This window comes from Convolutriloba macropyga, chromosome 6 (genome assembly GCF_964194025.1).
Source record: "Convolutriloba macropyga chromosome 6, txConMacr16.3, whole genome shotgun sequence".
In the NCBI taxonomy this organism is placed as follows: Eukaryota; Metazoa; Xenacoelomorpha; order Acoela; family Convolutidae; genus Convolutriloba; species Convolutriloba macropyga.
In genome coordinates, this window is record NC_134473.1 from 54615515 (window position 1) to 54642940 (window position 27426).

Genomic DNA, 27426 nt, shown 5'->3' on the forward strand with positions numbered 1-27426 from the left:
TGGAGAACAGAATAAAAAATGATATTGCTCTATTTTAAATAGTTGAGCGCCATGGGGTTGCGAAAAACTTGGTGAAAAATGATGGCTTAATTGGGGGATGCACTTTAACTGAAATTAAATGGTTCAATATTTTGTTCATTATTCTGAGCAAATTTAAAACTCTGTTCATTATTCTGTTCGCAGTCCTTTAATCTCAGCGTTAAAAGATTGAAATCAGCAATCGCAGTCGGTTTGTGTCACATGAAATGTCGTCGACAGAAAATAAGTGCATGGCAAACATTGCATATCAAAATTCATACAACTCAGATTGGCTAATTTAATCTAAATATAGATCAGAAGTAGAGTCAGTTGAGTGATCACTTTATCAGAATCAATTGTCTGATATATGCACCTTGCCAGATACCGTACCGATTTGTCTCAATAACCTGAGCTCAAAGAGTTTGAATATCCGTCACCATAAATTTCATCTCTAAGGCTCTCCCTCTATAACATAAGTAATATGAGTCTTCAACAATTAAAAGTCAAATTACTACAAATAGAATTCCTCATTTGTGGAGAGAAAAAGAAAATAAACTATTTTTTAACAAAATCCTAGATACCGAGATTTTTTGTGTGTTGATGTAGTTTGGCAGAGTGTTTCAATTCAGGAGGGTCATATGAAATTAGTCTACTTCATATGAAACTTATTACTTGCTTTTGTAGTAGCGAATACAAAGGAAATGGGAAATTAAAAAGCCTTATGAAACGACAACATTAGCTAAGTTCACTAGCTAAGTTCTTTTTCATTCTGTTGCTCCAAACATGGTTTGGATCAAAATTGCTGTCAAATTCTTGACAAAAACTAATGACAAAAAAAAGAAAAAAGAAGGGGGTTACCAAAGATACTTAGTTCAAAAATTTGAAGAGCAGTTTATGTAATGGTAAGCACACTAAGCTTGTATGAAAAATGATGCTGGTTCGAACTTAAGGTTAATTTCCTTACTAGTAGAGCCTATATTACAATTACACTTTGGATAGAAACCCAAGCCAGTTTTGTTAGTATTTTGCCTCCTTTTTCATTTTTTTCACACGAGTAACCACACGAGAAAATTAACCACACGAGTAATTTTTATCTTATTTGACGACTCACGATTTGCATCATACGGAAAATTATGTATCCAGATAATCACACGAGAAAAAATTGTGTTGTTTAATGCAAGTTTCGTTATAAAAATTTTGGAAGTGTAAAATAGTTGCGGGTGCTTTTCTTCAGATTAGTACCTGTAGGCTAACCATATCCTGGAAAATATAAAATTCTCAAAAAAATTGATCTTCATTTGACGCGGACATCAGCTCTGTTTAAAATTTTCTGTTTGTTAGTTTCTGTGTAATCAAACACTCCATTAGAACAAAACAAAAAAGCAAGATGAACAAATTGAAACATTATTTTTGCAAGGAAATTTTTTAAGATCCTCGGATTATTTGAAATTTGGGCTAACATTTTGTAGGGGAACTTAGTAGCTGTTGAAAACTTCATATAGTCATCAAAAATAACCCAACCCTGCACACAAGCTTTTGAACAAACAGACCAATTTTTAACCAAAAATTTCATTGCTGTAGAGTTGCTGGGCTGAAACATTTAAAATTTTAGAGAAAGATAATTCAATTTTTTTAGTTTAAAGTTGTGACATTTTTCCTGAATTATATTAATCATATGACTCTCAGGCCAAATCAATTGTTTAAAAAGTTTTCTTTGTTTATTTGTGCAAATTATTGCAAGCCGTCAATGTCTACAAGTGAAAACCGTACAAGTCCAACACCTTTTATTATGTGGCTACTGTGGCTCTCTATAATGATTGATCAGATATAGTTGAGTTATTTAATTGATTACTACCTTTTTGAATTTTTTTTGAATTTGTTGAATTGAACTTTACCTTTGCCAAAATTCAGTGGCAAAGTGATAACTGCGAGAACATCGGTGGAAATTAGAAGGCCAGCTTTTGCTTCCAGCACATTGGCCAGGCATATCAAAATGAAAGGAAACATTTTGGGGACAAAAATAATACTTATATAAATTAGCCTTTCTTTATTTGATTGTTCCGACCCCACTTTTAGTGGGGGGGGGGGGGAACTATATACTCAAATGGTTTTTTTTGTTCAGACAATTTTGGCCGATCGATATAATCATCATAGAGAGTTGCGAGTGGTATCATTAGAAAGCCAGTCCGGCGTAAAATATGGAAATGATTTTTTATGATTTTCGGTTTTTTTAGGGAGTTATCGAGGTTTAAAGTTTTGTGAACAGTAGACGATATTCCGTGGTTTTTTTGACAAAATTGTCGTTAATGTTGCTCAAATATGTTGAAATTGTAATGGTAGTGTTATTGATCTTATCTTTGATGATAGAACGGGTTGCTCAAATTTTCTATCTGAGCTTTTTGGCAAGAACTTATGCTAAATTTTCCAAAATTCAGAAGTTTGTTGTCAAACATGGGACCAAATTTGTTATTTTAGCCCACCTTCTTTGAATTTGCACGAAGTAAAAACAATAAAACTGCAACCACATTCATTGAAAACTCAAAAAGAGAGCTAGTTGCACTCCCGCTGGCTTTAAGAGTCTTCTGAAATTATAGTTTTGCCAGATCTTTGCAAATTTATATTCGATAATTAAACGAAACGCATTATTTATTATTGATATACTGAAAAATTGTGATTAAAAATTGATCGATTTTGCAAACATGTGAACAATTGAGTGTTTTTCCCAGCAATATCAGGGCACACCTAGATCTCACCATGAACCCTACGGTAAAAAATATTTGTTTTGTAATGGGGCGCGAACTTCTTCAAAAAATACTTTCAAATCAGGGCTCCTTTATTAACAGACACTACTTAGAAAAAATTAGAACCAACGATCATATATTGCGGTCGCAGAGTAAAGCTCGTAGTTTCATGGCTCTGACCAATTGCTCTTGTAAAATTTTGTTGATTTCTTAGGTTTTGCATTCAATTTTTATACTCTTCGTAATCCATTGACTTAGTCACCCCAACCAAAGACCCAAATTGCTTCCTTGGAGGTTTAAATGATCCAGACAATGTTTTTAGTTGTTATCTAATGTCTCTTATGAATGTGAATTTATTTGTTTTAAGAAAAATTCTGTGAATTTTGGTACTTTGCCCCTTTTTGCATTTATTTCTCACTGCTTGGTGCATAGTATCAGGAAAATCAAGCAAAACTCACTTCCTGTGGGCTAATAAATTTTTGTCTGGAACGATTTTATATTTAACTAACGGATTCTTGGTTTTGATGTTACGAGTTTTCAATTTTTTTTAGCATAATTGCAGAATTTTTAAGTTCATTTTGTTTCGTTTTCGAATTATCAATTAGATGACAACTACACTTGAACAAAAGCATAAATGGGAAATTGAGCAGGGTTGAAAAAAGGCGTTTGTGAAAGTGTTAATTGTTTTTGTTGAATAGTTTGTATTTTCGTCCTGAGACTCAGTTATCTCACAAATTTGGTGTTTTTTTTTAAAAAATTTTTGCCTATGTTTGTCTTTCTCTTGGTTACTGCACGACACATAACTGATAAGAATAGATCGCAATTGCTTCCCCAAGATGTTTAACAGCTTAATTAAACCATTCAGTATATAGCTATCTCCTTTTTTCTTTGATTTTTGTCACGACGTAATTCAATCTCACTGATAAGAAGTCTTAAATGCTTTTGCTTATTCAAATAATATTTCCCCGTTGGTCATATGTTTTGGCTGTTGGCTTGGACCACTTAGTTTCATAAAAAATTATCGAAATTTTATTACTGTTTAATTTTAGGGTTTCTTTTTGTTGTCAATTCTAGGTAGTGCTTTTTATAAGGGAGAACCGTCGATGTTCAGATGAAGAGCAAGTGATGATTTACAGTTCTTGCAGATAAAATTTTATAATTATAGTGCATTATATTCTGTGGTGTTGTAAAATAGTTTGTGAAGTTTCGGCTTCTACTGTATTTGTTATTTTGTAGTCTCGTGACTTAGTCTCAGTAATGAGTGGCTCAATTGGCTTTCTGAGGAGTTGCAATTTAATTGGTCTCTTTTTGTTGAAATCGTATGTCTGTTATGATTTTTGAAAAAAGTTGTTTTCAAAAGCATATTTGGATTTTTGAGCTTTGTCATTTTTTTGGTTTTTTAGTCGATTTGTAGCTTAGTCTCTGTGAAGACAGCACCTAACCCGCTTCTAGTAAACTATGATATATTTAATAATGGTTATAGTTTCAGCTAATTTTTTCTCGGCTTAGTTACTGCTGTTACAACGAAATTTCATAAAATGATTGGGATTGTTGTAAATTTGTACGATTTAAAGGACTTTCGTTTTTTTTTCATTATATAACGTCAAATGTAATTTTGTTTTGTTTAGGTTTTGTCTGATGCGAGTTTGATTTTGTTATGATTTTTTTGAAAATAGAGATCGAGTTTTGGTCGTAATTATTGTCTGTTATTTGATTTTCAATTATCTTTTCCAGTAGTCCTATTAACAACAAGTTTTATCGGTCCTCTAGCGTGGCCTTATTGTATTCCATTAGTGGTTGCCTGAACAATTTGTATGTTTTGGAAAATTTTCTATCTGTACATCATTTGGTAGTGATTTAAGTCAAGAATGTGGATGAGCGTGGTCGGAATTTTATGTGCCTACGCACATTACCGAGCCTCGTTGTTTCATTCAGTGACACAAGAACTTTTATTTAATTGTGAAAATATCAAATTAAACTGTCCATATGTATGTGTGTGTGTGTGCATTTGGGTAGCTTTGCTCTGAATGTTACGCAATTCAATTGAAACTTCCAAGAGTTAAATTGGATAAATCAGAATTTTTTTTGTATATTTGTGAAGATAAATTTGCCTAGCTTAGACAAGTTTTCCTTATAGTTTTGACTTCATCTGCTCTAGTTCTTGTGATTAAATCAGAATGAGGAGTCATAGAGAAAGTTTAATTTCAGGCTTTTGGGACCTTTTTGTCAACAGGAAGAAAATTTAGTCATGTTTTTTCTAAATGTAACTGTTGTCTTTGACCAATTATCAATTTGACGTGGACAAAAGTGACAAAAACATTGGAATTTTTGTAAATAGTACTCGCGGGCAAAGAAGCCATTGAGAGCAATTTCCAGTATTCAATTCCAATTCGGGGACTTGAATTTTCTCGATAAAGGTAGTTGTAAAAATGAAAATTGTGCTATCCGCAATTATTATTGCCATGGACGGGTTTTTCCACTATTAATCACAATCTAGACTGTCTTTCATTTCAGTCTAATTGACACGTCGTTAACTATATCGCACAAATAGATATTGTAATCACAGACGAAATTGATGCAGTTTATAACTGTGACAGTGAGCGTGGATAACAACTACAAAATCGAGCCCCTGCTGTACACGATTGCTCAAAAACAGACTTTTTGGAAAAATATGATGGAGATTGCTAATTTTGAAACACATCTGAACTAGCTTTGCTCGCAGTCACTGCTGTCAACAAACGCTTACAATTCTAGTTTTGAAGCACAGTCGTGGACAACACTGAAATTTTAGAAAAAATTTTTTGATCAAATTTGCAATGTAACGATTCCTATGTTACTGAAGTTATACCAATATGAGGGTCTAAACTCATCTCGGCGTTCTATAAAAATGAAAGTGTAGGAAAATCGCAAACATTTACAGACAATTTTTGACAAGGTTCTACTAGAAGCTCTATATTTGACTATAATTATGATTCAAAATGAAACGTTGAAATCTAATTTCGTTTATAATCGTATAACGTTCACATTATATTATTTGGAATCCTGTGCCTAGCTCATCGAGAATTGAGTTTGACCATTAAACTTTTATTAATTATTAGGTCATGAGCACAATACGCATTAATAGTAATGTCCATACCCAGCATGCCCTGGTCAAGATTAAACATTAGGGTATGAGACAGGTGGAAAGACACGACCGATACTTGAGACGCTACCGACTATGAGTTTGATCTCACTGGATCCCCTCCTCCCCCCTATGGGTGAACCAAGTACTTCTGACCCATACTTGTCTTGGTTTGCGGACCTCGTCCTGATGGCCAAGCTGGCATCATATCAGGATTTGCAGAACTTTTTTAATGCAAAACTATTGTTTCAATAGCCTGAGTGAACGAAATAACAAACACCTACCTGTTCTTGAACTGATAATAGTGTGTATATCCTCATAACAGGAGGGACTGTCCATTTCAATTTACATGGGAATTTTTACTAGATATTAAATTACTTGCATTTAGACGAGGATACCCTCTAATGAAATGACTGATACCGAGGGACATGATACACCAGATCCGATTGCAGCTGAGGAGTCAGTGCAGAGAGCACTGAGGAGTGACGTCATCAAGAGATTCTACAGCAGATCAGACTCAGAAGGGCTCAAACAAGTCGCATTCCAGACCGGAACCATACTCATATCAGGTCAGTAGTATTATATATAGTAGTATTGGGATAGGGGGGGGGTTATCCTGCCATGAGGATAATAGGGTATAGAATGCATGAGGATAATATGGAGTGGTATATCCCATGAGGATAATATGGAGTGGTATATCCCATGAGGATAATATGGAGTGGTATATCCCATGAGGATTATATGGAATGGTATATCCTATGAGGATAATATGGAATGTTATATCCTGTGAGAATAATAGGTTGTGATATATCCCATGAATATAATATGGAATTGGTTATTGTATGAGGATAATATGAAATCACATTGGAGCATATGTAATTGTCAATTTTATTAACGAGAGCCTATAAATTCTCTGCATAAATCAACTGATGAAATTTTCACATTTCGGAGATGTGATAGAACGAAATGGTTGCTACTATTGCTGCAATAGATTTGAAAATAATACACGAAAATTTTTTGTTTGTGAGGGAAGTTTATCCTGAATATAGTGAGAGATATTTGTACTTTTTGGCAACTTGTTTGCATTTGGATCCTAACATTGATCTTAACATTGCGCTCAAACTACGTCCCTATGGGGGCATAATTGGTATTGATAATTCATCACTGGACAAATATTTTAAGTCTTTCAAAATTCTGAGATTACATGCTATTCTCCACGATGCTTCCGGTTTTGTTCATGAGTTTAGCGAAAAAGGACCGGGTTACTCATACGTTTTACCTTGTCCAGTCACAAACGAGTATCTTGGTCACGTGACCGGCCTAGCATTTTGTCTTTACGTGAAAACTTTCAAAGGACGATTGTTCAGTATGTTGGAATGTTGAAATCACGAGCGGTTGTTCTCGACTTTGAAGGTTTTCGGAATAAATCTGGCTTCATAGTTAAAGAACTTGCTATTGCTACTGAGAACTTTATCGACATAATTTCCTTTCTACCTCCCAATTCATACAGAACGCGCTCTTCAGGTGATCAAAAGTCTTACCAGTGGGTTTCTAAGTTTTTGCACGGTCTTTTGTGGGAAACGGGAGAATATCCATATTGCTATTTGCAACAAATCATAGACAGCATTATTCTTCGATTTCCATTAGCGGTATTTTACGCCAAGGGCAAAGAGAAAACAAGTACTCTCACGGAACTACTTCAGAAAAACGTAATAAATTTAGAGACATCGTCTTGTCCAATGGTTGAACATTTGAAGTTGTATCCAGAAACTCCTATTTGCTACCTACATGCACTGAGTTGCCCAAAAAGACAGAAGAGCAGGAATTGCGCGAGGAAGAAAGCCCTGTTGTTCTATCACTGGTTGATGAATGAATCGACGTCCAGAGAAGACAAATCCGTCACTGCTTCAAGTGAGTTTATCTCCAAGTTTTACAGTCTACAGTTGCATAGCGCCCGACAATCAATTGACAGTAACCCTAGTCAAGGAGGAAAGAATTGACTCTCGTGGACAAACAATTCTGAGAAATCAGCAGATTGTGTGTGGTGGAGCTGAAACAGAAGCTTTAAAGAAATATTTTTCTCTCGTGGAGTACTTTCAATTGTACCATGTCTATACAAGAGAAAATGCAAAGACTGAAACTAACCCCTTTACCTATGCCCAAGCGTGCAATTCCAATTCTGATGTCTCTGGACGATGAGAGTCTTCCCAAAGCAATCAAGCAGCGGGTGAAAGAAAACGATGTAGAGTCCATTGTTTTCAGAGATAAAGTAGACTCAATAAATGCAAACTATACAATCACCTACAGAAATGATGACAAAGACTCTGAATATGTGTTGTATGAAATATATAATGCTGAATAATTTGTAATAAATTTGAAATTCATTTTTCACAAATAAATTTTTAAAATGAGTCAAACGGAAGATCAGTTAGATTCGGGCGGAGGCATAACTGACTTGGTTTTTGACGCCCAGCACCAAGAAAGACAGTCTTGGAGGTTTTGTAATTCGAGATTACCTCGATCAGAAGTGGTATATTTTACACAAATTTTTATAATAATATTTCTCATAACTGTTTCTCTGATCAAATTAGTGTTTTTCAAACTTGATTGCGAAGAATCAACATTTTGGTTTTCTTTACTCTCGTGCACAGTTGGGAACGCTCTTCCGAATCCCAAGTTATGAACAAAAAAATTTCAACGTCTGACAGGTTGTTCATGGCTGTTTGCGGGCCATCTTGTTGCGGAAAAACTGAGCTGATTTTCAAAATGTTACTACATGGCACATTTTCCCCAGAGTTTTAAAAAATCTTTTATTTTTATCAGCATGATCAGCCAAAATTTCAGTCATTAGAGAAGAAACTGAACATAGAATTCAAACAGTTTTCCGAATTTGAACTCGTTACAGAGTTAGAAAACTGTCTGCTTGTTTTTGACGATTCATGTGAAGAAATTTTCAACGACAAAGAGTTTTCTAAGTTAGCAACTGCGGGGCGACATAGAAACGTTAGTGTAATATATGTTAAACACACCTTGTTTCAACAGAGCAAATGGTCTAGAGCAATTGATTTGAATACAACACATATATTTTTGTTCAAATCACCACGAGACACACAGCAATTTATTTTATTGGTCCACAACTGAATAACACAAAATTTTTGAAGGAAAGTTATGAGCTAGCAATCAGGAAGCAGTTTGGTCATTTGTTAATCGACTTAGATCCAAAAACATCCGACGTCCTACGTTACTGTTCAAATATGTTCCTCCGGGTCCATCAATTTTCTATCTTCCATCAGCTAAAGCTGTTATCACCAACTTAACTGATGAGAGAGAAAGAACTATGTATGCTGCGGCAGATGCTAGATACATCGGACTCAAACAAAGGAAAAATAATCAAGACAGCTCCAAATAAGTTCATTAAATTCCTTTGCGAGTGCTTACTCAATATTGTCAATGGAAACGTTCCAGTTAATAAAACCAAGTTCGAAGGTTACGAGAAATCATTCAAAACACTATTATCTAATCAAACAAGTTTGAAACTAAAGAGGAAACTTTTAGCCAAAGAAACAAAGTTGGTGAGAATTGTTGGATTTTCTTGCTATCGATAATTGACAAAAGAATAATGCTTACGGAAGAGTTCATTTTAATTCCAAAAGGAATGTTTTTGTCACATCAACCCGTAAAAAAAGGAAATTTTGGAAAACCCTATTTATGAACAGAAGGCAGCTCAACTATCATTATTTCAAAGAAATCAGTCTGAAAAACCACAAAAAGAAGAAAAGCCTGTTGAAAATATGAGCAGTGTTTACGAAAACAAGGAGTCTACTAAGGAAGAAATATCAGAACCTGTCAGCTAGAACCAATATTAAAGAAACAAAAAATTTCTCAGTTTGAGTCTATAATATCTGAACTTGAACCAATGGAGAAAAATAAAATTAAGCGATCTGAAATCTTACTTGAACACATTATGCAATCTGACGTCATTTCCATTGGAGGAAACGATGTACTTCATATCAATAAAGAACCACTGGGCTTTAAAGTTTCTACTTTCTTGTATAATTTACAGCAAACCACAAAAAAATTGACATTAAAAAGTACTCAAAAATTTTGACTGCTCTCGATATATCACCACATTTAGTTGCAAACACTTATGCCAAACAAATCTTGGAAAACTCGTCGGAAAGTGAACAAGAATTCTACCTAAGCCGAGAAAAACCCCGGAGTAGTGGATCCAAATCAACTCCAACAAGAGATTACGAAGAAACAAGTGACGAAACGACAGACAAAAAAGATACCAGTCAAAAGAAATGGTCTTTCTTCTCCTGAAGTAAAACGTTTGGATCAGCTTTATTTAAAACGACCAGCTTCCTATGGAAGCACAAAACGCTTACATACTCAGAGCAAGCTGCCATTATTTGGAAATAAAGCCGTCTTTCACAAAGTACCGTTCAATTCGATTAAATTTTCCCAGGCTTAAAGTTTTTGTAAAAGACATAAATGAAATTTGGTCATTGGATTTGGCGCACGTTGACAAACTAGCGAAATATAACCGTAACATAAAATATCTCTTGGTAGCAGTTGACTGTCTATCAAGATATTTACGTGTGGAACCCTTGAAAACAAAGTATGCGACGGAAACAGCTGAAGCATTCCATAAAATGATCAAAAATAAGCAGCCTGAAAAAGTGTGGGTTGACGATGGTAAAGAGTTTCTTGGAGCTTTCAAACAATTGTGCAACAAACGTGGAATTCATTTATACAGTACTTTCAGCAAAAAAAAGTCTGCATTTGCAGAGGAACAATAGATGACTAAACAGATAATTCATTGGTACCTCGAAGAAAAGTGGACATATTCCTACATTGACCAATTAGACCAATTTGTGAAAACAATCAATTCAAGAGTAAATCGGGTAACCAAACTTGCCCCAAATAAAGTTACAAAAAAGATGTACCGCGGTTAGTGTCATTGACCGCGCAAACAAGCACAAGTTAAAAAGGACAAAGCTTTCCGGAAAAGTTACAAGCAATCATTCACAGACGAAGTCTTTGAAATAACGGGAATACCTACATTAAACCCACCAACATACTCTTTAGTTGACGCTGTCAACGAACCAATTCAAGGAAAATTTTATCAACCAAAATTACAACATGTCAGGCTCCCTCCCGTTGAAAATGTCCAATAACCGGTTTGAAGACGAGTTTACAGTTCACGTTGTTTCATCCGCTAAGTGAAATCATATTCCCAACAAAAATAGAAAATTTTGTAAACGGAAATCTGACTGTGTACAACTTAAAAGACTAAGAAGATTCCCAAAAGATGTCTTCTGGAGCCAATGTTATTTCTAGACCTTATAGCGGGCAAAAACTAGCTTTTATGCCAGGAACATTTGACTCGGTGGCGCAACTTCTTGCCACAGTTAAGCGCACAGTTGGATTACCCCATTTTTCTTTCAGAGAAATTAAGAGCTCAGGAAAATACGAAATTTTGCTAGGGAAATATGAGGGAATTACATTTCCCAGTGAAGAAATCCCCAGCATAATTGGCTTTGAAGGTATTCCTGACGGTAATGGAATTCATATTGGGTCCAAAATGAATCCAAATGATAACAGGCTTATGAAAAGTGATGATACAAAAGCATATTATAGGGAATTTCTAGCCGACCTTTGTGCTGGAAAGCATCTTATTTTCATCTATACAAACATAATTGAATACCAATACGTCGGTGACACTAAGGCGCCTCTTTTGAGAGTCATTGATTCGAAACAACGTCTGAAAAACGGTATTGTATGTGAGCTTGAACCAACTCGTCGAATCGTTTTTGCAAATTTAGACTAGAAGAAACTTTTGACCAACACAATTCAATCAATTTCAATTGAACTGCGGACGGAAACAGGACAATTAGTTCCGTTTTCGGGAACTGGAAAAGTTATTCTAACACTACAATTCAAAAAATTTTCCAATGAAATGGATTCTTACTATGCTAATCAAGCGTCGTCTTTGCCTCATTTCTCTGGACATTATCGACAAAGAGGAAGTGGTTTTGGCGCTTTAGCTGCAGGAATTGGACGTGTTGCACTGCCCCTAGCACGTCGCTTCATTTTGCCAACTGCTAAACGTATCGGGAAGGAGCTCCTGAAACAAAGTGTACCAGAGATTCTGGATGTAGTGGGCAACAAAAAATCTCCTAGACAAGCAATTGAGAACACAATTTCAAAAACTGTTAAAAAACAGACTGGAGGCTCCAGACGAATTATTTCACGTCGGAGGAAATCAATACGAGGCAAGCCAATGAAAGTAGGCGAGAAACGCAGAAAGACCATTTCAACGCATAGAGCACCAAAAAGAAGTCGGTCGGATTTTTTGCTAAAGTGAACGATGATCGCTAATTTGTTACCATCAGCAGCAAATCACAGCTCATTGGATTTATTTGAAAAACCCTCACTGGTAGTTTGATGGTAGTTTTTGTCAAAAATTGGGTCCAATCTACAGCCCAAATGGACCCATGTTAGAATTTGAAGTCGCTGGTGACAGAAACAACTTAATCAATTTACAAAAATTTTTTCTCGAAGTTAAATATAAAATTGTCCAGTCTTCTGAAGCTGATTTGAAATATGACGCTACAGCCGCCGCTGACATTACAAAAAAGATTCTCCCTACTTTTGCAATAATGTGTTACATTCACTATTCTCTGATTGTGCAGTGTCTGCTAATGGACTGAAAATTTCCAACGCTAACGGAAATTATGCTCACAAAAGTTTCATTGAGACCGAGTTTTCACATTATAAAGATGCAAAAAATACATGGCTGGCCTGTCAGGGCTACTCATATGAGGAAAACCCGGGAACGCTATCAACTGCAGAAGTGAACAGAAGAAAACTTTTGTTGAGACAATCAGCTGAATGCACATTCTATGGCAAAATTGCTGTAGACCTTTTCACTTGCGACAGACATCTGCTAAGTGGTGTGACACTTCGAATTGCATTCAGACGCTCAATTGATGATTTTGTTATAATGTCTGATGATGCTGCGAAACAATACAAAGTAAAAATTGTCGAAGCTAATTTGTATGTGCGGAAGATGACCGTTAATGACACTGTTGTGTCCGCCATTGAAAAACATTACTGAGTAGTCCCGCCTCCTATCCTTACCTTGAAACCCTCACAAAAGTGTTTCTAGCTTCAACGGGTCTACACAGTTGGAAACAAGAAGATATATTTGCGAGAGAACCAATCCGCCGCGATCTGCTTAAATACAAATGAAGCTTTTCTGGGTAACAACCGGCAAAATCCATTTCATTTAAGAAAATTCAACCTAGAGCAGATTTATGTATATCGAAACGGTTTGCCTGAGGCAGATAGTCCAATATCTACAGCTGACGACAAACGTCTTTACTTTAATACAATATCGGATCTAGCCATTGATAATGGACATGGAATAAGTTTGACAGTATACCCAAACCATTTCGTAATGGTTTTTGATTTGACCAGTACCCAACAAGCATCCCATGACTTTATTCACCCTGAACTGACAAATTGTTTATTATCTGTTGAGTTAAAATTTTCTGTGGCCTTACCAAACAATATTGAAATTTTCAATTTTGGTGAAAAAGCTAGTACAATTTTTGTTGACAGTGCGAGAAGAGTATCAAAAAATCACATTTTAGCAAACTAAAAATGGACGAAGATGATATCAATGATCTAATTCAAAGATGTGCTTTACTCAAGCATAAATTTCAGGTTGTCTTCGCTGCAAATAATTTTCCCCAAAAGTTGAAACCAAACAGTTTCCTAATTGTTAACGCAGGAACTGCAGAAAGTTTTGGTACTCATTGATTACTATTGTGCAAGAAAGAGGAGGAGGATCAATTGTTCTTTGCTGATCCTCTCGGACAGTCTATTTCGTCATACAAAGATGTCTACCAAAGAATAATTTCTCTGGAAGAAAAGGCAAAAATTTATCAGTTACTGAAGGATCAGCCAATTCAAAGTAAAAATTCAAAACTTTGTGGAATTTTTTGTATTTATATTGCTCATTATATTTTTAATTCACAAAAAATTGTAAAACTGAGTGATGCTCAATTATTTCGCTTTGCTTTTCATATGATTTATTAACCTTTCCTTGATTGCAATAAATCTAATTTTTTTTCTCAAATTTTAATTTTTTCTTCATACACAAGGCGAACACTCAACAAATCAGTATCAATATTCAGTTTTCCATATCCACTAACAAAAATATCCATAATTTGACAAAAAGCACCAGAATGATGACCAGACAAAATGTTTTCAACTCTTCGGATAGTTTCACTATTAACAAAATCAGTTTGAACTTGTTTCGATGGAGGACGGGCGTTGTAGATAGTCTTTTGAGTCATATTCACTTGTTTTGCATTGCTGTTTTTCACATTACTGTGGCAGGCAAAAGCTGGCAGTTGTTTGCGTACTGTCTGTGAGTCAACTTTTTCTGCGGAGCTGTTGAACTCAACCGCCAATTTGAGCTTTGTAAAAACGTCTCCATTAGTCTCCAAAGTTGTTGCAGTCAAAAATAAGAATTTGAAGGTTGTAAAAATACAAGGCACAGGAATATTCTGGTTTCGTTTCAAAGTTTCCTTTTCGAAAGTTGTTGTATCAAGCAAAACGTGATAATGGTTAGTTACTAAACCGCAAAACTCAGAATCAAAATGGGCACACACTGCATAAACATTTGTGTTAGAAAGGGTAGTCTTCTCTTCGACAATCTGAAACTTGAACTGTTTTTGAAATTGTTTAAAGTAATTTGGTGAGTGCTCGTACATCGCCTCAACCATTTTTGTTGCTGGTGTTGTTATTCGAAATTTCTTCTGACTTTTGTTGGAATCGTGGTTTCTTTGCTGGAGGTGGTTTTGTTGATTCCTCTTGGGTGAACTGAGCGCGTATATCAGCTGACTTTTCAATCAAGTTCTCAAATTCTTGAGCAGTTAGAGAAACTCTCTGCTGAAATTTGTAATCGCTTTCCGCTTTCTTGAACAATTTTGGAAACACATAGATCCCCGTCCTTTCATACGTTTTCACAGTTGCTCTGATTAAGCGCTTATCAGTTTTCGAAATGTCGAAATAACAATCGCCAAATTCTGTGTCTTTAGTGGAAGTGAAAGGCATGGCGCAACCAAATTTTATCTCTTTCAAATGAAGTTGTGAGCGCTCCAGCTCAATGGCGGCGGCAAGCTGGGATTACACATGTGTCATCAAACACTCAATTAAAAACAAATGATTGTCGAATACAGTCTCAAGTACGCCTACGGCGTACTTGAGTCTGTTCATTACGATTTTTATGGCAAACATATGGTACACGAATGTGATGTTTTGAACAATTTCACATGCATAAAGCGCTCATATAAACTAGGAAATTAGAAACAGATGCGACCTCAGAAAATAAACTTACACGTTGAACTCAATTTCAAAGGCATAAAGCAATCATATACACTACAAATTAGAAACACATGTGACCTCAGATAAGAAACTACACATTGAACACAATATATAACAACTGTTTATTGAAAACAGATGTAACCCTAGATAACAATCTTTGGTACGCTCAAGTTAAAATTGTGAGTGTATGTTGTCTCAAAATTGAAAACAGATGTGACCCCTAGCTTACATGAAACTATTGCAAAAGTTGTTCACGGAAACCCTGAGCTATAATTCGGCGGCATTCATATATGTGTTGAGTCAAATTGCAGTTTGTTTCCAGCATTAAATTCGAATCTGTTTCACTGAATTCTCTAAACACTTAACTTTTAAAATGTCGGTTAAAATTCTCGCAGAGTCCGAGGCTTCTTGGGAAAGAACATTAGTTTATCAGACAGTTTATGAAAATTTTGTGGTTCTTATTCAACAACGAAAACAAGACGATGTGTGGCACGTTTACCATCACTGTATTCTTCCAAAGCTTCTTATAAATGCAATTGCCGCCCTGCCCGAGAAAACCGACCCATCCGAAAGCACTATTATTACTTCTGGTGGCCACCAACCCTCAAACATGCTGCCAGCATTTCAAGATTGTAATATGGACACATTGCCTGATGAAATAAAACGTATTTTCTACCGGTACCACTGTGACTGCGTACCTTTGTTTGAAAATCAACACGGAGCTTATCAAGCTTGTGATGATCTTGGCAATTTGTGGGGGATCAAAACTTCACCATATTCCCCAGACAGTGAAACAAAACTAGCCAGTCTACCCACAACACCAGCAGTTGACCCAAGTCCAAATGTTACGCCGACACCTAGTCCATCTCTCTTCGCTGGAATTCACAACAACAATAACCCTCCAAACAATTTCGATAGCTTTGATGAGAACGTTCTGTCAGGAAAAACTTTTCAAACTCCAAAGCGAGAGGTTCTGAGCTACAGTTTTCAAACACCAACTTTTTCAGAGACTCCAAACGTTAAAGGTGCACCAAAAAAGCGACGACCAGAAAATTCTTTGATGGACTTATTCGATTAAATTAACTTAATTAAAACTTGAAACTTTACTTTTATCTAAAAAACTGTTTCAATTTTGAGGTGTGAAGTTGTGCGCGTATGTGTGTTTTACAAATTACGTATTTTATATTTCTTGAATTTGTAATATAACATTTTTTGAAGACTGTTTTGTCTTTCAATCCAAAACAGACAAAAATATAATTCAAGTAAGTGATCAAGTTCAAACTTGTTCAGGGAAAATTTTCACTCTCCCCTATAAAGCAATCACACATTATTTTCCTAGCAGGATTTCATGTACTACAACCACTATGGAGTGATTTGTTTTTGAGCTAAAATATCCAGATTAAGACTATCGAATCAATAAAATTTATTAACATCTGTATGTTCGACCTTAAGTTTTTCGGAATTAACAATACTTTTATTTTGCAAAATGTGTACGTTTTTTAGCCCAAAATAACTGTTAACATTATGCCAGCAGCTGTAGCAGCGTATGAACCCTGAAATTCATTCATAATTTGGAAAAAATTGTCAAAAAATTGTAATCTCTCACAGAAAAAAATCAAAAAATTGTACTTTAAAACAAAATGATGTCATTAGGCTGAGTTAAAAAAAGTTTTAACTTCCCCTAGCAGCACCTCCTAGTTTTGAGCTCTCGTTCAAAAGGGTAAAAAAAGCAGGTTTGTTAAAAAAAATTTTGAAAAAATTGAAAAAAAATTTTTTTTTTTGATAGATGACCTCTGACCTTTGACCCCAAAAATGAGGTCTTCAAAAACCACTTGGGATGAAACTGATGGTGCAGAGGTCCTCAGCACACTGTGTCCTACAAAACATCTCATCACGCTCGTCAAATTTAACTTAACCGTTACGGAGATAATTATCGCCTAATTAACGGCTAATTAGCGACTAATTAACATAATTGCTATTTAATGAAAAAAAAAAATTGGAATTTTTTTTACAGCAATGTCTTTGTGGGAATGTGCTGGATGTTTTTGATCATAAGCATCATGGCCGAAAAATGGCTCCTTCACCGATTTCGAAAACATCTGGTCATCAATGTCACATTAACATCTGGCATTAATTAGCATATGAAGTACCCTAAGGAAAGATGTTAGATCGCGTTTCTTTGCATTTTTTCACATTGTGGGCCCACGGCATCAACTTCTCTCATAACACCTGTCATCGAAAAAGGCTTCAGAAAAAAGACACATGTTTCTGTCATGTAATTGTCATTTAATGACATTGATTTATGATGATTGACAGAAAAAAAAACTTTTTTTTCTGGTTGTTTCAGAGCAATTTTTTAAGTGCTGTCCTATGTTTTTCGGCCCGGGGAGCAATTTTGCTCATCACACTTGACAGCGTATGACAACTCTAACCACCCGTTATAGATAAGGTCTAAAATGACACTTTTTTTGAAAAAATTCAAATAAAGTAACGTTTTTCCGCTTTTTTAAATGCCTTTTTTGAAGTAATCCACAAACAGCAATACTCGGTATAACCCCTCTGAGGGTCTACTAGCACATCTTTTGAATTCGCAAAGTGTTTTAATCCTTTTTTAGCGTTTAATTTTACTAAACTTTTGAAACTATTTTCCCGCCGATTCAACCAGAGGCCGCTATTTTGACATTCAAATTTGGCGCCCTATCTAGTGGATATCCCTTTTGTGCATTAGCTTCAAATTAGGGATAAAAAGAATGCCGGGATAATAGTTTTAAGAAAAGACAAAGTCTTTCGAGGTCGAGATAAATTTGGAGTTGAAGCGCGCGCCAAAATTAGCCTATAGAAGTACGTTCAATTTGAATATTAAATTTGCCGCCCTATTTCAGTGCCATTTTCAAAACACTGTAAACATGTATTCAGTCGTAACGAATTAAATTGAGTATAACACAGAACTGAGTTTTATTGTAGAGTAACGAACATTATTAAACAAACCGTTTGTCCAACTTCATTTATTTACTTCTGATAACTGCTTTTGAAATGATTTAATCTTGCCGCTTCTGCCCTCCAACGTTTAGTACACCGGGAAACAAATCGCAACATGAAACAGGATTTCATCCCGATGAGCGCGGCTTACCACATTATCAATGTTCAATTTGTGAGTTTTCAACTAGAAAAATGTCTCCTCTTGAAGAACATATGAGAACAGTTCACTCAAAGTTTACAAATTGTTGTCGTTCTTGTTATCTTGGTTTTAACAATTCTCACCCCTACGCACAACATATGAGCTCTGCTCACTCGCTTCCCGTTTTTGGAGAAGAGTTCCAGCCTTTACAAATACCCTCCCAGTCCGCATTTAATGGTTACCTTCAAACGTTTGTAATCGAAGCTGAAAACAATTCGTTGTAATCGAAGCTGAAGAAAATTCGTTGGACTTGCAGACCTTTATGCAGTCCAAGCGAGCACAAATAAAAGAACTTAATGAGCAAAAATTAAGCTCAGGACCCCAGAAAATTCAAGTTTCCTCTGAACTATCACTCTTCAAACCAAAACACGAGACTGATGAAGACGACGAAAATTTAATTATATTTGCCAATTCACTAATAACCCCAGTAACTGCTGGAGGTATCTCAAACGACGACTTTGCCCTGATGGTGGAAAAAATGTTGGCTGTTCTCTTTACTTTCGTGTCTTCAGGGAGCGGATGGCTACTAGATCGGGTGATTCGCTTACATCTCAACTTTGCGAAATACAGACCTATTCGGGGATCGTCATTCATAGCTCTTCCTTATGAGTTATCCACATGCCAAGCTGTTCTAAATATTCGAAACCACAATGACAATAATTGCTTTGTCTACTGTTATATAGCAGCCAGATGTCTGAGGGAAAATATTGGCATGAAAGTTGACGGTCAAAACGATAGTTTGAGAGCGACAAATCCCGAAACTTATAAAGACCTGAAGTCGCTTTTCCCAGCGGGCAATTTTCAGATGCCAATGGGTCTTAGTAGTCTCAACAAGTTTGAGGAGCTTAATTCTGTTCAAGTTAACGTGTTTGGTTACCACAGAAAAGATCAGTTTCCTTTGCGAATTTCAACAAAAAAGAACTCAGAGCAATTGGTTATTGATTTACTGCTACTTTACGATTCAGATAAACATCACTATGTTCTTATCAAGGACTATGTTTTTAATGCTTTCTACGGTCAGTGAGGTATCGTAGTTACCTGATTTTATGCAGAAACTGTTACTGGTTATGTTATGACGGTGTCACAGCTTTCGATGAACACGTTGAAAGGTGTAAAGATCATTCACCAGCCCTTGTTCGAATGCCCAGCGAAAACGGCAATATCTACAAATTTAACAACTGGTCTGCCCTCTGGTTTGCCCCATTGGTAATTTACTTTGATTTTGAATCTTTCCTACGGCCAGTATCTACCTGTTCACTTAGTGGAAACGTCTCCTCATCATCCACCATAGAAATTCATGAGCCTGACTGTTGTTGAGCATAACAGCCCGAAGCCCAAGTATACCCACTTAGATAGCTCCAAAAAATGCATGAAGATATTTGTGAAAGTGCTTCACAAGTTGGCGAATGATATTCACAAGCAGAAACAAAAACATCCGTATTTTCGTGGAGACAGATCAAAACTTGGAAAAACAGAAAGTGTTGCTTGTTGGATTTGCGAAACTGATTTTGATGAAAATGACGAAAAAGACCTTGACCACTGCCACTACAGTGGCGAATTTATGGGCTGGGCCCATCCGCAATGCCACCGACTACGGAGAACGTCAAAATTCATTCCCGTAATTGGGCACAACATACAAAATTACGATCTCCACCATATCTGTCTGGCATTGCAGGAAAGTGAGCCATCTACAACAATAAGCGTAATACCTGCGACTGACGAGAATTATATCTCGATGCAATTAGGTGTTCAAGTGGACACGATGAAAAGGGATGGGCAAAGTGTTCCAGTGTATGAGTTCCTAAGGTTTGTTGACTCGTACAAGCTTTTTAGCGCATCTCAAGAAAAACTCACCGAAACTTTACCGCAATCTGAATTCGGCATTTTGAAAATAATGTTCAATGAAACTCCTAGTGACCACTTTGACCTGCTCGAGCAAAAAGGTTACTACCCATATTCATACATGTCTAATCGGACAAATTTCTCGGAAGATAGTTTGCCTCGAATAGAAGCATAGAAAAACTCACTAAATGGCACAACAATTAAGCAAAACGAATGGAATCAAGCAAACAGAATGTGGAATTTGCTTGGGTGTAAAACCATGCAGGATTATCATGATGCCTATCTAAAATTAGATTGTGCTTTATTAGATTGCTGCTCCGAGTATTGTCGGAAAATTAGTTTCAAAACTTACAAGCTTGATGTTGTACAGTTCTTCACTGCCCCAAACATGGCAAAAGATGCCGCACTTCGTATCACCAAAGCTGAAGTTCAGTTATTCACTGAACGGGAACTTCTGGACATGATAGAGCCAGCGATACGCGGGGGCATAACCTCTGTTTTCGAAAGTTGACATTTTAAAGCAAACAACCGCTACCTGCCTGGGTTCAACTCTGAGGAAACGTCCACATTTGGGCTAATGGTGGACGCTAATAATTTATATGGTGGAGTTATGCAGGAGGAGATGCTACCCGTTGGTGATTTTTGTTTTGTTTTCGACATCTCAATAAACGAACTACTTCACCACCCTGATAGCTCTTCAGTTGGGTATTTCTGTGAAGTCGATTTAAAATACCCAAGTGAAATACATGATCAACAGCAGGACTACCCATTGGCACCAGAAAAAAACACTAGTAAAGGACGACTGGCTAAGCGATTATCAGTTAGAGATTAAACAGCGTTACAATTTACTGGAAAATAAATTTAACAAACTACTACAAACTATGTTTGACAAAAGCAAATATGTCCTACACTACAAACTACTGCAATTCTATGTTCGACTGGGGTTGCGTATCAAAAAAGTACACAGAATTCTCAAATTCACAAAATCAAAGTGGCTTGAACCGTACATTATCTTAAACAGCGCCATGAGAAAAAAAGCAACTAACAGATTTGAACAGAACTACTATAAATTGATGAACAACTCGGTATATGGGAAAACAATTGAGTCAAAACGAAGACGACTGAAAGTAGACATAACACGGGAAGCCGAAAAAACTGCAAAACTTACATCAAAATTCGAGTTTGACAAATTTAAAATATTCGGCGAAAACATGACGGCGATCTGTTCTCGACCAAAAGTTATTAAATGGACAACACCAACTATTGTCGGGGTGACCATCTTGGATCTTTCAAAACTACGTATGTACGGATTCTACTATGATGTTATGCGCGCAAATTTTCGGTGCTCACTCTTGTACTCTGATACCGACAGTCTATTGTATAAAGTTGAGACGACTGATCTCTATGCCGAATTGGCAAAGAAGAAAGAAGTTTGTACAGAATTCGATTTTTCAAACTATCCTGACAATCATCCGCTCTACTCCGATGCTAACCACAGCAGAGTTCTCAAGTTCAAGGATGAATTCGCTGGTGACTACATCTCGGAATTTATATGCTTGAAGCCCAAAATGTATTCAATAACTTCTAAAAGTAAGTGTTAAATTACATATATACTTTTATTCCTCGAGAACTGATCACTTTTTTTGCATGTTGAAATAAGAAATCACCTGAGACTCGAGGTTGATCTGCTTTTGTTTTATTCCAGGTTGTAGAAAGCTGTCGGCGAAAGGGGTAACAAAAGCTGCCCAGAAGTTGTTGACACACGAGCTGTACAAAACTACACTGGTTACGGCAAAACCATATCGAGCAATAAGTAATAGAATAACGTCCCAAAACCATATTCTAAAAACAGCATCCGAAAACAAAGTGTCCCTCTCAGCGTACGACAATAAACGATACATTCTCGCTGATGGTTTGAGAACACTGCCATTTGGGCATTACTCTATAAGGAACAGTTTGCAATCTACAGCAGAGAGTGATACTGATTCATATAGTTGGTTCGATAATGAGAAAGAGGACAGTGTAATAAGTTGGGATTACAAATCAAACTCAGAAGAAAGTTTAAGTAGAATTTTCATTGGTAGAGACAATGACGCTCATGTCGACTGGGATTATCCGACACCTCCCAGCCCCATTCCTCCTCCAGCAAAAAGAATGAGAAAACATTTAATTGATCACATGAATCAAATGCTTGATATGGCAGAAAACTGGACACCACCCGACCCGGGAATGGTTCTGATGTTGTTGATTTCGATAGGAGCAGCAGTTCTGAAGATGATCATTTTCAGTGCTCCCTCATTAACTTTGAAGCAAGTGACAGCAGTGATTAAAATTCTTAGCAAAACCCAACGCTTGAGCTTTTTGTTGCTTGCTAAATTAATTCAAACAAACTTACCTTAGTTTCCACTTCTACGCAATTTTGTACGTGATTTTTGGTATAACTTAAAGTTTCAGAGCGTGTTTTCAAAGTGTTCCGCAGTTTGAGTTTGTGAGGTAAATTATTGCTTGTACGTGAATTTTGGTATAACTTTAAGTTTCAGAACCTGTTTTCAAAGTGCTTCGCAGTTTGGATTTTGTGAAGTAATTAATTGTTTCAATATATTTGGCTTACAGTTGGAAAAACAAAATAATAAATTGTTGTTTGATCCGTTTTCACATAAATCAGGAGCTCGGTAAATAATCGTTTCAAATGCAAGTTTGATCGCGGTAATTCTTTCTTCTCAATTTACATGTACAATTCAAACGCAAGTTCAGTCGCGCCAATTCTTCCTTCTCAATCTACATGTAGATCAGAAGGGATATACCACTCCATATTATCCTCATGGGATATACCACTCCATATTATCCTCATGGGATATACCACTCCATCCTATCCTCATGGGATATACCACTCCAGATTATCCTCATGCATTCTATACCCTATTATCCTCATGGCAGGATAACCCCCCCTATCCCAATACACTATATAATACTACTCAGGTCTAATAAATATCAGATAAAATTTGGTTATTACACGTTGACCGAATCAAGAAGTCAACTCTGCAAAAAAATTAGCGAAAGCAACTGATAGATTCTTAAAGGCAGCTGATTAGAAAATCCCAAGTACAGATGCTTGTCTCTATCAATATTTGAGAGGGATTTCCAGCGATCAGGTTAGTTTCAGAACATCTGAGCAAGGCTGCACACATTACGTCGCCAATGCTACAAATTAAGCGCCATTGCAGACAAGAGTGACGACATTTTGTCACTCATTCTCGCGTGGGAGAAAAGTGGTTAAATTGTGACAAAATTGTTGAATTGTTTCAAGAGTGATAAAAAAATGCGGACAATCCTTACAAAATTCTGTCCTTGATCACGCTTTCAGTCATAATTGACCGCAATTTGTGAGCAGGAGTATCGTCATCACTGCCTTTTAACTTTTAATTTATATTCAAAACTTTGACGTAACAAAATTATATTTACCTCTCACTTCATTTTGGCAAGAAGTACATATTAAATTCCACTTTTTCTCCATTAATCATTTTCGGAAGCCTTGACGGATTAAACGATAATTTATCTCTCATATTAAGTTCAACCCAATTTAAGTTAAGTTCTGAACCCTTATTTTATGTTTGAAATTTGACGGATTAAAATTATGATTGCCCCTCGCTGCATTTTGATAAAAAGAACCAATTATAACCCCCTTTGTCTCCTTTAATCAGTTTTAGAAGCCTTGCTCGGAAAGTCGTTACCCTAGCGCGGATATCAGTGACACAAATTTCCAGACAATAGTGACAAAAATATGTCCGCTTTTCTCGCGTGTCATTAAATTCCGCAGTCGTGACCATCAGAGGCAAATATTCCCAATTTTGAATGGATTTGCGATGGTTTACCTCTTACCTCACTATCACGGTTGTCCGCGGTGACCAATAACGCTTAATCTTAAAAACATAGAGGAGCGTACAATGCGGACATTAGCAAGCATATTTACGTGCTCAAATGTGGGAATCGCGAAGTAATGCATTGTTGCTTTTTCCAACCTGAACTGGCCTGATCCGGGAACCTACAAAAACCAATGTGAAAAAGTCCAAATATGGTTTAAAACGTTATTATTTTTTATTAAGTTGCTTACAAATGATGTTTTTGTTTCAGGAACGCTGCTCTGGTAAGAACTTTACTGTTAGTTTCTCAAAAACAAAAAGAATTAATGGTATAGTACTCAGCAACAGCTAACTTTTTAACGAGTTTCCTATTTACCTAATACAATACAGTAGAACAATGCTTCTATTTTTCCAGGTATTTTCAGGATGTCACAGTCCTATGGACTGTATCACTTGTCTTACACAGTTTTCTTCTGTCGTTTTTGTTCATGGGTCTTCACGAGAATGTTCACGAAACGGCTTTCAAAAGTTCTAATCTCTCCACAATATTCCGGAATATTTTCGGTTTTGTGACCTTTCGTCCTCCAATTCACTACTATTACTATCACTGGGCACATCACAGACATACCGGCCACAAACTGAAAGATCCAGAATTGTTCAACTCTATGGCTGACATGGAAATAAGGAGGTTTGCGATTTCTTGTTACTGAAAGTTTTCAAATTTGTTTCCTGGTTCGACTGACATTTAAAACAGTCCATTTCACAAATTCTTAGAATTTTTAATTGATAGTTTCTACAGAGTTAGAAGGCAGAAACTTTGGTTTTTCAGAACCAGTTACACCATCCGTTTGAGTAGGTAACACTTATAAACTGTTCCCAATTTTCATATACTTCAACTGACCCCCGCAGTCTTGAAAAACTAATTAAAAAACTTACTCAATCGGTACTTCGAAGTTCGTACTACAAAACTTTCAATAACAAAATTGTTATGATTGTGTCCTAATTGTTGCAAATATTTTTGCATAAGTACGATACCAAATACGAAACAGGTAAATAAGGATTGATCTTAGATAGCACGCATTTATGGGTTGTGATGATTTCAGTGATGATTGGCAGCCAATACTTTAATCATTTTAAAGAAAACTTATCGCACAAAAAACATTTCGAATGAAGAAAACAATTTTTTAGAATATTTATTTCTTTTTAAATGAAATTTGCTGTAAACTGACTTTCAGTTTTTCATTTAGTTGTCAGGAAAGGAGTACAACCCATTTTGACTGCAATAATTCAGTGTTACGTAAACTATTTGAGATAGTTACATGACAAAATACCCAATGCCATCATACCCAATACACTTTGATATTTCCGTTCAATAATCGGACTACAACTTAGCTGTCGCTATTACATGTAGGTTTTAACATACTCAAGTGGATAATTTATTCCATTTTTGTTGGTGATGGTTTCATATACAGTCCCACGTGCCACTGAAGCATGGACATGGACATTAAGTACGTTAATACATACGTCTAATAGCGTCTGCTAATTTGTAGTCGGATTTTGAAACGAAAACATCAAAATGCATTAGGCATAATGGCATTGGGTGTATGGTCATTGGGTATAATGGCACTGGGTATATTGTCCTGAGAACATTTATGATTTCGAAATCGGATGTTCTTACTATATTGTTGCTTTTTTCAGAAAAAAAATCAAGAAAAGAGTAAATAAAACACCCGGAATGCTATTTTTGCGGTCCATGTAATTTTAATAGCCCTTTAATTTGTAGTTTAATCAAATCCATATTGTATTAAGCTTTTTGAAATCAGATCTTTAAAATTGGAGTCTGACAAAATGTGTTTGAAAATTATCCGTTAATATCTAACAAGACTTTATTTATCAAAAATTTTATAAAAGGTGCAAGTGAATCTCATAATAGTAGGAAAAACAAAAAACTTCATAGAAAAATGCATTAAAATATATTTTATTTCAATCATTTAATTTCAAATGGAAATTTAAATCAAGAATAACTTTTTTAGTCAAGCAAATTGCACTTAAAACCGTAACAATGAAAAGATATCTTGAAAATGGTCAAACTATCATAAGAATTGTTTTACAAAATTTTGAACCGCTAGCACATAACACATTAACACACGTTAAAACCATTAACACATAAAAATTTTTTGGCTTAAAATGTTCCGAAGGTTTGTAAGTTTCCAATACTTTTTCAGCAGAAAATTTTTATATTGGTTAGTCTTGAACCTAAAAAAAATCAAATAGCAAGAGATTTCTGTAGTGTCTCAAGATACTTGGCATATTTGTCAGCAATTCCGTTTTGGGTTGATCGATTTGCTACTATATTTCGTCATTGCTTTGGAATATACTATTTTGGACCAACTGAAATTGAATATTACTTCAAAACCGAGTTAAGCCGTCAACGATGCACGAACGAAGCCAGGATTTATTCATTAACCTATGCAAGTCTTTTTCTGTTTGGCTATTGGTATCAACCAATAGGATCACTGCTCTTTTACTACTGGCTGCTACCTTCAGTGTTAGGTCAGCCCCATTTACGATTCTACCTTCTAGCTGAACATCAGGGGTGTGTTTCGGAGAGCAGTGAAATATTTGATAATACACGAAATACTACCACTTTTTGGATCTACAAGAAATTGGCCTGGTATAACCCGTACCACGCTACTCACCACGCGTGGCCTGGGGTACCATTTCACGCGTTGCATGAAGTCACTGCCCTGTATAAAGACAAAGTGAAACAGAGCAAATGTGAACCTGATGGTGATAATGGATATGTACAGTTCAATTATGAGTTCGTCAGCTCAGTTGCTCACTAGACAAATACTGATTATAATAATGCTTCTGATTTCAAAGATTTATTTATTATAATTGCTCAAAGCGGTTGCATGACAATTCACCCAATTCCATTTACCCAATGCCATTTTGCCTAATGCCAACTTACACAATGCTCTTTGATCTTTTCGTTCAATTATCCGATGTTCGGTAGTGATATAGTATCATATCAAGTACTACGGGCCATTTAATTAGCCGACTAAATAGTCGTTCGGTTAATTTTAACAATAGGGTAAAAATAAAGTAGGCATTTGGTAAAATGGCATTGGGTAATAATGAATTGGATTGTCTTGACACCGCTCAAGTTTTCTCTAATCACGAAATGCATGTATGCGGGCAATTCCGTCATTTAGTCTCATTAATTCACCCTCAAGATCTGCTTCAAAGAATTTGACATTTAGA

General features: G+C 36.0%; 1 protein-coding gene across 2 annotated transcripts; it reads left to right on the forward strand.

The window, feature by feature from the left end:
• Positions 1 to 374: 374 nt before the first annotated feature.
• LOC142341055 (uncharacterized) lies at positions 375 to 27127 on the forward strand. 2 transcript variants are annotated; one of them, XM_075391897.1, is made up of 5 exons: positions 375 to 490; positions 6269 to 6449; positions 24434 to 24446; positions 24578 to 24850; positions 26453 to 27127. In XM_075391897.1, exons 2-5 carry the CDS (start codon positions 6290 to 6292, stop codon positions 27006 to 27008), a joined length of 1002 nt encoding a protein of 333 aa, XP_075248012.1. In that variant the 5' UTR covers positions 375 to 490; positions 6269 to 6289; the 3' UTR covers positions 27009 to 27127. The 2 variants fall into 2 exon arrangements, with proteins under 2 accessions (XP_075248012.1, XP_075248013.1); XM_075391898.1 differs by having other exon boundaries at positions 26462 to 27127.
• Positions 27128 to 27426: the final 299 nt, after the last annotated feature.

Bases quoted from the DNA above. Each gene is read 5' to 3' on its own strand.
- LOC142341055 (XM_075391897.1), top strand. From the start codon at position 6,290: ATGACTGATACCGAGGGACATGATACACCAGATCCGATTGCAGCTGAG. The intron at 24,851-26,452 runs GTTTGCGATTTC...AGATTTCTGTAG, and splicing joins GCTGACATGGAAATAAGGAG to TGTCTCAAGATACTTGGCAT.